This window comes from Rhipicephalus sanguineus, chromosome 7 (genome assembly GCF_013339695.2).
Source record: "Rhipicephalus sanguineus isolate Rsan-2018 chromosome 7, BIME_Rsan_1.4, whole genome shotgun sequence".
Lineage (NCBI taxonomy): Eukaryota > Metazoa > Arthropoda > Arachnida > Ixodida > Ixodidae > Rhipicephalus > Rhipicephalus sanguineus.
In genome coordinates this window covers 160307848-160320288 of record NC_051182.1, presented here as the reverse complement: position 1 = coordinate 160320288, position 12441 = coordinate 160307848, and the positions used below count along the sequence as shown (strand labels likewise).

At 43.3% G+C, this 12441-nt stretch overlaps 1 protein-coding gene across 1 annotated transcript in view; it reads right to left on the bottom strand.

The window, feature by feature from the left end:
• Positions 1 to 2686: 2686 nt before the first annotated feature.
• LOC119400415 (WD repeat domain phosphoinositide-interacting protein 3-like) overlaps positions 2687 to 12441 on the bottom strand; it is a 30236-nt gene continuing 20481 nt past the window's right edge. The window contains 2 exon segments of the mRNA XM_037667437.2: positions 2687 to 8550; positions 9636 to 9757. Of these exon segments, the coding sequence (XP_037523365.1) occupies positions 8438 to 8550; positions 9636 to 9757 (235 nt within the window). The 3' untranslated portion in view covers positions 2687 to 8437.

Here is a 12441-nt window from a genome sequence, read left to right as displayed (position 1 = left end):
GGCCAGCGACTGCCACACGAAAAACGCACGCAAGATCAGGCGCTCCCTTTCGCAGTGGTGCGCGCAGTCCTAAGGGTAAAAGCCGATATGGATGCACCTGACGGCCGTGATTTTGAGACCGCACAACACAAAGGTAGATTAGGAAAAGTTTTCTTTTGATGATTATTACTCTTATTTTTTTTTATATAAAAAAAATGAAACGAAAACGAAGCGGATAGAACCAGCTTAACTGTTACTGCCCATGAATCGCGCTTCTGTTTTTTAAGCAACTTTATTGTGCTTTTGTTTTATTAACTATTTCTTTGCCCATTTTGCGCAGTCGACTGCCTACTCATGCTTCACAGGTTCACCGACCTTGGGTTCACTGCGTTTCGAGCGTTCCATTGCCACGCGTTATGTTATCATGAGGGTCTGTCACGCCTGACTCAGTTTCTATAGCTGGTTATACCGAGAGTCTTGTGCTCATGCGCATACTAATTGTCTAGCCGCGGCGGTGTTCTCCGATAAATGTTCACAGTTGTCAGTAGCGCTTCACTTTAACAAAAAACTGCAGTAGATCAGTCGCACCATAATTTAAACGAAGCACCTTGCATCAACAGCCTTAAACTAACCTTAACTAACCTTAAAAGAAAAGCAGGTCTACCTAACCTTGAACTACGCCGTAAGATTTCTAGACTATCATTGTATCACAAAATGTATCATACGTTTCATTATAACTCTCCCATTCAATCAGCCCATCGCACTTCAGCCCGCACAAGTCACCTCAAGGCCGTCTACCCACCCCCTGCTTGCACCACAGCCCACCATCACTCATTTTTCGCCCAGGCAGCCAGGGACTGGAACGATCTTCCCCCAAGTGTCACCCATCATTCCAACACGGATAACTTTAGAAATGCCATAGAATCATTGTTTTATTAACCCTACATTGTTTGCCCACACCTTCATGTAAAGCCCTCTGTTGGGGGGCCTTTGAGGTATACTAAATAAATAAATAAAATAAATAAATAGAGCTACGGCCAGTCGAAGATTGCCCTCCTCCCAAGCCTTGCTTTTTCGCAACTTCTTCGACAAGCGGTTGGGGCGAAGCTCCGCCACCCGTGATCCTTTGCGGGCTCACGGAGGCCACGCTGCAAGTTAGGTTCGTCTCTGTGCCACCAGGTGCCGCCACAAACATGGCCAGTACAAGCGCTATGAAGTCATGGGGATCGGCCGCATGAATGACGTTGCAAAGCAATGCCATGTCTCAAAACGGGCAGCTGAAAGCTCGATGACCCGCCACCGTAAATTAGCAGGTAAGGTGTTGCGCTGCTAAGCTCGAGGGTTCGATTCCCGGCGGCGGCCTTTTGATGGCGGCAGAATGCAGGAACACCTGTGTACTTAGACTAAGGAACACGTTAAAGAACCCCAGGTGGTCCCTTAATCCAAAGTCCCCCTACTATGGCGTGCCTCAAAATCATATCATGGTTTTGGCACATAAAACACCAGAAATTATTAGAAATTCAATGTAAATAATAATAACATCAGGGGCTATACATCAGTAGTGGAGGGCTCCGGAAATTTCGACCATCCGGTGTTCTTTAACGTGCACTGACTAGCATTGCCACCTTACCACTAGAAAAAAGCCGGCTCATTGATGGGGGGGGGGGGTGCATATACAGGTGGTTGAACTGATGGTAAAAAAAAAAGACGCCACGTTCAGTCTTTCATACGCAATGACACGTAACATTGTTTGCCTAGTCAGATGTCAACATAATTTACATGTACAAAAAAAGAAAAGAGACCTAACAAACTATTCTGTTGGCATAAAAATAAATGCTGTCTAAATATATGCCATCCATTTGGGTTGCCAAAACTCCCAGCAATTATTATTAATACATGGTGTTCACAGCCAGGAGCCAGCTCTCGTTCTCAGGTTGAGATCTCCAGTCTTTCAGAAAAGACACTGACATAATTTCGCTGCTTCGAAGGTGGATAACTTACGTTCATGATGGAAGCACGTAACCACTGACGTTAACTTTTCGCTCTAGTTAAATGATCGGTATAGCTGCAGGGATCAATTACTTCGTGTTTTTATGGGCACAAGATAGAAAATGGTTGAAAATTGCCCGAGTGTTCTGGTGACTGACGAAAAATATTTAGTATCTTCGAAGTTGCTGAATGTACTCTTATAAAATGAAAAAAAAATTGTAATTGCGATATGATGAACAAAAAACTGGACAATAAAAAAAACCGGCCCGCTGCCTTAAAAAACCGGCCGTGCTGGTCTAAAACTGGGCAGGTGGCAGCCCTAGCATGACATCGCACAGTACAAGGGCCTCTAGCATTTCTCCTCCATCGAAATGCAACTGCCGTGGCCGGGATCGAACCCGCAACTTCATAATTGCTAAGTAAGGTTTGTAAAGCACTCAGCTTGTCCATAAATATATGTATTTCCTCAAGGTACAGTGGTAACAAAAGGAACACTGCTTCTCAATGCGTACAAGAAAAACGATAATGAAAAAGTCACTGAAGTGTCAACGTCCTGCGCGTTCACCCTTCGTCCAGTTCTCGATAGGGCACCTCTCTTTCCAAAAAGTACTTGCACGAACATTGTTCAAAAAGTATAAAAGCTGCAAAGCCAACACGCGAAGTAGATTCCTTTCTGTTTTGTGCCACGGCAAGCCGAAACAAAAACACAGCACTTGGAGAAGAAAAACAAGCGGTGCCATCTCTAATGCATGAAGCATTCAGCTGTGGACATACAAAGCTGTGGCAATGCAATCTGCACGCAATAAGTGGTCACACTCTTAATCTCATGTGCGTGTGAGCTGTTCTTTATAATGTCATGTGGTCATGGTAGTTCAGCATGAATAATACAGAACTGCTCACACAGCAAAGAATAACTGAACATGTGAACTATAGTTCCTCTATCTGTGTACAGAAAACAAATGCAGGACATCTATATAGCAAACAGAGATATGACATATTATCGGATGTAATGAAGTAATGCTTAAAATTATCAATTTTTGTTGCCTGATTACAGTGAAATGAACATGAACGCTTATAACAAATGCTACAGCACACAATGAAAGTATTTTTACATCGTTGTTATAATTAGGTTCTATGTAGCAGCAAAGCTGCTTGAATTCTGCATTGAAAGGCATCAAAAAATATTTCCTTTACACTACAGTCAAAGTAAGCCTATCACTCAGGATAGTTCTATGGCCTGGAATAATGAATGAGGGCTATGTCAGCGCAATACACAAAGCCAACACACACTTATCTCGTAATCAGACAAACTCTCAGAATAAATGAGAATGAAATATGCACATGAATATGAAAAGAAAGACAGGACGAAGTGCAAACAAAGTTCTCAGCATTGACATAAAGTTCTTGTATCTCACACTGCATCAGTCAAATCCCACGCACACTAGTGCATGATGAGTGCACACTTCTTAGTGACCCTACCCCCAACAAACAATGATGTCATCGAGAAAGAAGTAAAGGCCTGAAAACACAAAAGAAAGTTCCACAGGAACTCCTCATGACAGCACTCTGTAGGTTACAAGTTACTCATCAAGCATCAAACAGAATCGCTCACAAAAAACTGAACGAAAAGAGCAAAAACAAAGGTACAGAATTTGCAACGTTACAGCACTTCCACAACATCCAGCAACTGGCCTAAGCTACATGACAAATGCTATCTGAGCAAGTGTATCTTAACAGTCCAGCACAATTGCAATATCATCTTCGTCAATGACAAAACCATGGCCTGTTAACAGTAACGTGTATGGGACAAGGCTCTTAATGCACCTTTAACAGACAAATAAAATACCGTCCAATTTTGCATGATGCTGATTATGGTTCATCGAAACTTTGTGCCATACCAATATTGAAGAAGACCTAGCCACAATGAATTACGTACAATGCGCTATGTTTTTTTATAACGCCAACTTCCTCTCAGGCTGGGGGATGACGGAAGATTTCTGAGCCATTGCAAGATCTCTTGCAATCAAGGAAATGGCATGCATACAGGTGCAGAATCTGAGTTTTATAGCTTCTGTCTTTCATTGTCCTGATGAAGACCTTTAGACTTGGAAAAATGCTCAAAGTGGCATTTTAGCAAGCTCAGTAAATGTCGGCCAAAGAAACAGTGCAAGTGATATTGTACATTTCAAAAGGACTCAACAACATTGGGGCCTAATTCAGAGAGCGATAAATTTTTACTTCTTGAAGCCGATGTAATCACCATAAATGAACAAGACTACCTTGAGAGGTTCGGCCTGCCCAATGTTACAAAGGAACAATGGATAGCAAATGAGAACGCCACTGTCTTTTTCCTTTAGTCAGAATGCCGCACCGTTGAAACGCACTAATATGCATTAAGTGCCTCAGAAAAATAGTACCACATTATTTAGATCCTAAAAAGAAACACCCATTCAGTGTAGAACTGTTAAAAGTATACTTCAGATGTCTTTTTTTCATTGATATTGCAGTTACAAATCAATTAATGGAGGATGAAAAATGTTCTCATGTTTCCTTTTCTAAATCTTGTGCTGAAGCGAGAGTGCCAATACAATGTACAAATGTCACAGGTTTCAAAGTATCTTTTTTTTTCATATTTGAGCAACTGGTGCAGTAAAACTTTTGGAAATATGTGAAGTTGAATTCCCGGCTCTCTTAAAGCACAATTTTGTTCATCTCTAGCAAGAGAATAATGACAAGGCTGAAGCACATGCCATCAAAATTCATGATGTTTCACCAGTGATGTGAAACATCTCAAAAGTGAAAGCATCTTCGAGGATTTCCTCTCAAGAATACTGCATATGGCAGCGCGCGTTGAAAACAAGGATGAAACGGACACAAAGCATTATTACAAAACGGCACGACAGAAAGACGAGAAGGCTTTTACCACATGAATTTTCTGTCGAATTTTCTGTTTCTGAAGTTTCTACTGGACATGGAGATAGACTGACGTATGCACTTCAGTGTTTACATTTTTGTCTATCTTTATGTGTTCATTTCGTCACCATTTTAGATGCATACTGCCATAAGCTATCATGAACCAACTAGCCCACCAGTACTTCTTAAGCAAGAACACTGCTTTTGAGAACTGTAGGTTGGCAGTCCTTTTTCATTCAAACCTTCAGAACAAGATGACTTACAACCATAACGTCTCAAATTGACAACACCTTAAAGGACCCCTGACACCAAAATTGAAACCTCGAGATGTTTTTTGTTATTTGACTTTCCTGTATACGGGGACACATCTGACTGATTATTAGTGACGAACGTTGCCTTTAAGATATCTTAATTTGGTTTTAAAAGTAAGCATGAGTGCTCATTTGAGTTGGCTGCACCTCGCGACATCCTGGTATGACGTAGATAGAGGCCCGTGTGACGTTCCACGAGTAAAGCAAGTATTGTGGACGCCATGGAAGGTTTGCAGGGTGCACATGCACAATACAGGACTGGCACCCGGTGAGGCCTATTGTTCCGCACCCCTCTCGCTTTGTTATCGGGCTGCTCTCCAGGTAGTTTGAGGTAGTTTTCGTGGGCTTAACAGGTTGGCACCCACATACTTTCAATCTCTGCCGCACGCAGGGCCCCGATTTGAAAACCGCGCTTTCAACGTCACCACAGCTTGAGTGCACGTGGTCTCTGACGCTCCCCCGCATGGGGCGCTAGTTTCTTGTGGTTTTTAGGCGGGCGTTTTGAAGTGACGCTAAAATGGTCACAATTAACTACGCTAGAATTAGTTATACGATACGCTAGAGCATTTACGATTTAACTTAGGGATTACCAGACACAAAGCTACAAATTACAGTAAAAAAGTCACCAACAAAAATTTTGCTGTCAGGGGCCCTTTAACACAATTTGCAGAGAAAACGTATACACCTGAAAATGACTTGAAGCTCAACAGTTCGCAAAAGTCCAGCCAAGAATGAAGCATATCACGTTACAGTTTGAAAAAAACATGATGAGTAAATTTAAATCTCAGGGTGTGCAAATATCTGGAAAATTTGAAATATCAGATCATATTTTATCCGCTTTTTTAATCCAATAGTCGCTATTTGTAAATAAGAATATCATACAAATTGTTTATGAATATTTGGACACGTCAACTGCACCCAATAACACAACAGAAGGGAAGAGGTATGAACGAAAAGGTGAAATGAACAGTGCAACGACTGGACGTAGCAACGACAAAAACTTTACATCTTTACTACATTATAAATATTTACTACGTCCTGTTGTTGCATTGTTTATTTCGTCTTGTAATGCACCCAGTTCAGTACACTTCAAAAGTATGACATTTTATGACTGTTAAGTGCAAAACACGAGACCTTAAATACATAGCGAGCATGCTATGTTGTCCGGGAAACCAGACTTTAAGGGCTACAAAACAACCGCTCACACTTCCTCCAGCGTTGTGCATGCCAAGAACATGCTTATTCATTCTCAATGCACTATTTGTGCTATTATTGCTAAAATTATGGACCTTAAGGAGCGAACGAAGTTATAAGTCGTGGTTTTTCAATATTCCAGAACCCCTCGACATTCAAGGGGAGAAATTCGGCCTTGTTGGTAAGACATTAGGAAAAAATTTAGCGCAAAATGACACAAGGACGAGAAGGGAGGACACAAATGAAAGTTATTGTTGAAAGTTAGCGCACGTGTCGTGTCCTCCCTTCTCGTCCTTGTGTCATTTTGCGCTAAATTTTTTCCCTCAACATTCAATGCGATCGGATTTGCTTCTTGAACTGATGGATTCATACTAGGTTCAGTCTCAAAGATCCCAATTTGCACGTCCCAATCATAAATGTTCATGTAATTCAGCACTAATAACTGCTAAAGTCGAACCCTCATATCGAACCCACATAACAAACTATTGTGCATACCGAACAGTTGTTAAACTCCCTTAAAAATATTTTCGACATATATAATATTTTGTATATCGAATTGCCTAGGTACAGAACTTTCTAGTTATTCACTTCAGATTTGATTTATCCAGGTTCAGCTGTATATCTTACAACAGCTGATGCGATAACGCTCAAAGCCTTTACGCCACTGCGTAGATTCTTAAAACAACAGAGTAAAAGTGTTATTGGTGGTAGGAACAGCACGCATGCATCTAATGGCATACAACTAGTGGGGCACTTCAGACGATAATGGATGTGTGCATAACAACAGTAAATTTCACGGAGTTGAATTAAAAATGAATTCGCCGTCTGCAATGACAAAACCAAGAAACCAAACTCTACAAACTATTCAGACAACTGGTTGACCTCAGTGAGACAATGTGACAAAAACTTCGGTATGGGCTAGTTAAGATGAAGTAAACTTAGTTCCTACAACAACAGTTGCACAGTGTTCTGCTTGAAACATGTTCAACAATCCAGGAACATGGCAACCTCGGGATGCCCGGTGGCCCCAATGCAACAAACTAAGCCTTTGCGAATATTCAAGAGCTTCGATATTCGTATGAAGATTACGGTTTTCGAATGCACTTCGACAAGGATTTAAAATTTGCGCCATTTCGAAGTATTCGAAACGAACGAATAGATGTACTTAAGCACATGTGACTTGCCTGAAGACGTGGTTTCACTGCAGCATGGGGACCACTATGCCATGAAACAACATGAGCTACCACATGTTTATAAGTCGACATTTTCATTATAAAATGACCATCCAAAACTTGGAAGTCAACTTATACATGGAATCATAAAGTTAACTTATTATATTAGCTAGGACAACAGCTTGAGGCTGTATTAGGAGTGAAAATTTTTTTGCCTAGAAGGATTTGCAAATTGGGGGGTTGACTTATAATCGGCTATATACGGTAAGTATGGCAAACTTTATAACGTAATGCATTCAACCCCTTATATGCAGCCTACTGCTATTCAAATCCCCCTATTCGAATTTGCTTTGAAATTATTCTACAATAATTACTATTCGCCCTGAATTTGCTTCGAACAAGAAAGGTAATTTTCGCACAAGCCTATAACAAACAACTCATCATCACACCAAGAGCACACATTAGGTCACTCAAACGACAAACGATGCAGATAACAGGTTCACATCTTACGCCATGGCTTCGGCTAATCAGTTGCAGTTAACTGGAATGCTCGAGTCTCTACTATCCAACTGGCTTGGTTGAAAATGCTCTTCTCTCCAAAGAAAAAACAAAAGCACTGAAGTCTTTAGAACACCACTGACACTAAGCGTAGACAGGCTATATCACAAGCGTACACTGAGGCACCGTTGTAACGACACAGGTGGCTTGCCGTGGTGATTGAGTCACTTAGTCACTACGCACTGGTGTTGCATCCCTCAAGGTGTGAACAGGCGAACGAGGCCCGTTCAACGATCAGTCACTCGTAGGTCACTATTTTTTGGCCACTCTTGTGGATTGCGCAGTCCCGCGCGCCGGATGCGGAGTCCCGTAACTACGTCGTTAGGAGCGGCCGTTGTCATCCGACATGTCGAGGAACTGCGCGTACACGTCTCTTGTGCATTCCCCCTTGGCGTTGAACACGAACTTGTAGTAACTGCCGTCGGCACAGATGGCTGCGAAAAAAAAAAAGATGAAACGTTTTTAGAAAGTTTGATAGTAAAGAAGGCCTACAGGAAGAATGCAGTATTAAATGTAACCACCAATTTGTTATTTGTGCAAAGAATGTAGAGTACAATCTTCCTGTGACGTGCGGTCATGTGTATCGAAGGCAGACCGGCAGGTGTAAACACAAGGTTAAGGGGACATATGTCCAGCCTGAAAGGATGCCCTAGTGCACATGAGCTTGTGCAGAGGGCACGAAGGAAGGACAGTTCTTTCCCTCCTCCGTGGCAGAGGGCTTTCGTAGGCATAGCATCGCATTTTCAGCGCAGCTTAAAAAATTAGGGTCTTTAGAATTACGTATCTATGTATTTTCTATTAAAGAAACACACCAAATAATACTTACCTAGTGATGTTGCACCTCAGATATGCGTAATATTTACTTTTTGATCGACAATGTACACAAGCATGAACCTAGCCACAAGTTCAAAATGGCTGGGAGTTCGGCAAGTGGTTTAACTTTGGCCGCCTGGCTGAATCGGGTGACAGACGGACAAAACAGAAAGACAGACAGACAGACAGACAGACAGACAGACCAAAATTTCTGCATTTAAGTTCCCCAAGAAAGACTATCGTCTTTAAAAGAAACAAAACACTGAGAATCGCAGCAAAACGCCGTAAAACACCAAAAGAATGACCACAGCTGCACCGTTTCCTCAGACTTCAATTCGTGGAACTGGGTAGAGTCCTCTCCTCTCAATAAAATGTTAATGTCATCAGCGGAGCTGGCACGCACATTGAAACCTTTCGCCGAAAACACATGCTTCTGGTGCTAACATACGTTCATGCATCATGCCCGCCTTTCGCTTCTCACTGTCACTGTATAATGTTGACAAAGGATAAAGTAACATCCAACGATTACACGACGATCATTCTTATTGTAGTGTTTGGTAGCTTTAAGATTACGTTACCTGTATGGAAATGCATGCGATTCATGCCACTGAGATTTATGTTGTCTGGCAATCCAGCAAGCACGTGTAGAGCGGTGCTCAAGTTTTGCATTAGGGAGTATTGTAATCTTCCCATTTAGCATACATACCGATGACTGAGTTCTGGTCTGCTCCAAAGGCACAGATGCAGTGGGCACCTCCGGGCACCTGGAATTTGCCAAAGCTCCACTTGGAGCTAAAGTACTTGGGTAGGAAGCTTGCCGATGCCCAGCTGAAAGCACAAGATAATAGGAGTCAGTACACACAGCTTACATGTGTCTTGAAACTTTCACCATCCGGTCATGTAACTGTTGTGGCCACGTTATACCTACAAACTTCTTAATCTCATCTGCCCACCTAACTTTGTCTCCCCCTCGCGCGCTTACCTTCTCTTGTAATCCTGTCCGTTACTCTTAACAACCAGCGGTTATCTTGCCTATGCGTTACATGCCCTGCCCATGCCCATTTCTTCTTGATTTCGACTAAGATGTTCTTAACCCTCGTTTGTTCCCTGACCCTCTCTGCTTTCTACCTGTCCCTTAAGGTTACCCTACCATTTCCTTTTCCATAGCTCGCTGCGTCGTCCTCAATTTAAGGAAAGACGTGGGTCTTGAAAAATTTTTTTTTTATTAGTTGGGTTAACTGAATGAAATTTAATACACTTATTCGGTTTTGTCTGCAGATTCCAAATCTTCAAGTAGATTTGTAATATCTGCATTAGAAAAAAACATATGCCATTTCTGAGAGCATATTTTTTTACGGTGCTCTTTGGCAACTTTGCTTCGTCAAACACAAAAACAAAGTATGTGGCAAGACTGCCAGAGAGCTGGTCTAGCCTATGATGCTAATTCGATTGTTTTCATCAAACTCTGACTGCAAAATAAACGGATGCAAATATGAGTGGGAAATATTTGCTTCATACACTTTATGATTATCGAGAATTATAATTTGGTAAACAACACTGTAAAAAAATAAATAGCATCATCGGCTAGACCAGCTTTCTGGCAATCTTGTCGCACACTTTGCTTTTGTGTTTGATGAAGAGAAGTTGTCAAAAACCTCTGTAAGAATTTTGCTAGAAAACGCTGTAATAATGGCATATCTATTGTTATAATGCAGCTATTACCGTATTTACTCGTGTAATGATCGCACTCGCGTAATGATCGCACCCCTAAATTTTGCCGTCTAAATTCGATTTTTCTTTTTCCCCGCGTAATGATCGCACCCCGAACTTGCCGCATCGATATGTCGTGTGCCAAGTCTAGCCGATGATCATCGCGTTTATCATCTGTCGAATGTTGCGTTAATAACTCTTCCAAACTCGCCAAGTGAACTGCACGCACCAAACATATTCGTAATTTTTGCCCACTGTTGGCGGAAACGTGCCATTTAGGATTGCAGTAAAGGCAAATGCCGCAGTTTTCACTGAATGCCCGCCATGTGTTTTATGTCTGTGGCAGCTGAACGTGCCCATCTTTGTTTCTGTGATCTGAAAGCAGGCATCACTACGCTAATGCCGTAAATTTACTGATTTAAATGAAAGCATTCCTTATTTAGACAGAAGAGACTGTTTTGACGCGCGTGACGTACTCACAACCACCGTGACTGACGAAAAGAAGAAAAAAAAAAATGCGGTCGCTTCGCTCTGTGGGCCGCCATGTTTTTTTTGCTATCCCGCACTGTTACAGCGGCGGCCGCCTGTTGGTCGACCTGTTGTCATCCCGCAGCAACAAGCTGCCGACGCATTCCCATAATTCCTGAAAAAGCCGTGTCGCCGCCATACCAGTCGCTCGTCACGGAGTCACTCGACACCACGTTTTTTTGGCTGTGCTTTGTGATCGTCTGTTGAAGCACCGTTTCACCATGGGGTGGTATGCGAGCTTTACTGCCGCGTTCAAGCTGAAGGCGCTTGATTACGCGCTAGAGCACGGAAACCGCGCTGCCGGCAGACATTTCAGCGTCGACGAAATCCGGATCCGATATTGGAAAAAACAGCGCGAGAAGCTCATGGCTACGAAAAGCACGCGCCGGGCTTTCCGCGGACCCAAAACGGGCAAGTTCCCTGACATCGAAAAGGCAGTCCTCGAGTACGTGAGGGACATGCGCAAAGACTGTTGTGCCGTGTCGTTAGACATGGTACAGACGCAGGCGCGCACAGTTTCCCGGAGGCTGGGAATAGCCACAAAGGACTTCCGCGCCAGTTCCGGCTGGACGACACGCTTCATGCTGCGGAATGGACTGTCGCTGAGGCGGCGGACGTCGTTGTGCCAGCAACTTCCATCCGCGTAAGAAGACAAAGTGATCGATTTTCACAGGTTCGTCACGAGGATACGCCAGAAGAACGGTTTCCTGCTGTCACAGATAGGCAACGCCGACCAAACGCCGTTGACGTTTGACATGCCTCGAAGCACTACTGTGAACGAGAAAGGTGCTCGAAGTGTGCTTGTGAAAACGTGTGGTGCGGAGAAGCAGCGGTGCACTGTGATGCTTGCAGTGACGGCAGACGGGCTGAAGCTGCCGCCGTACGTGATTCTGAAGCGGAAAACAATTCCGAAGGGAAACTTTCCCCGTGGCATCCACATCCGCGCTCAAGCAAAAGGGTGGATGACGGCAGATCTCATGGTCGATTGGATCAAGACGGTTTGGGGGCGAAGAGCAGGAGCGCTTCTGCTTCCTTCACTTCTTGTGCTGGACAGCTTTCGGGGCCATCTCGTTGACAGTGTCCGTACCGAGCTGAAGGAGCTGCGCACGGAAATCGCAGTGATCCCTGGGGGTCTAACTTCGCTGCTACAGCCTCTGGACGTGTCACTGAACAAGCCGTTCAAGGACAACGTCCGGAGGCTGTACGCAGAGTGGATGGCGGCGGGCGACCACGATTTCACGCCAAGTGGCAAAATCAGGAGACCCTCCGTGGAA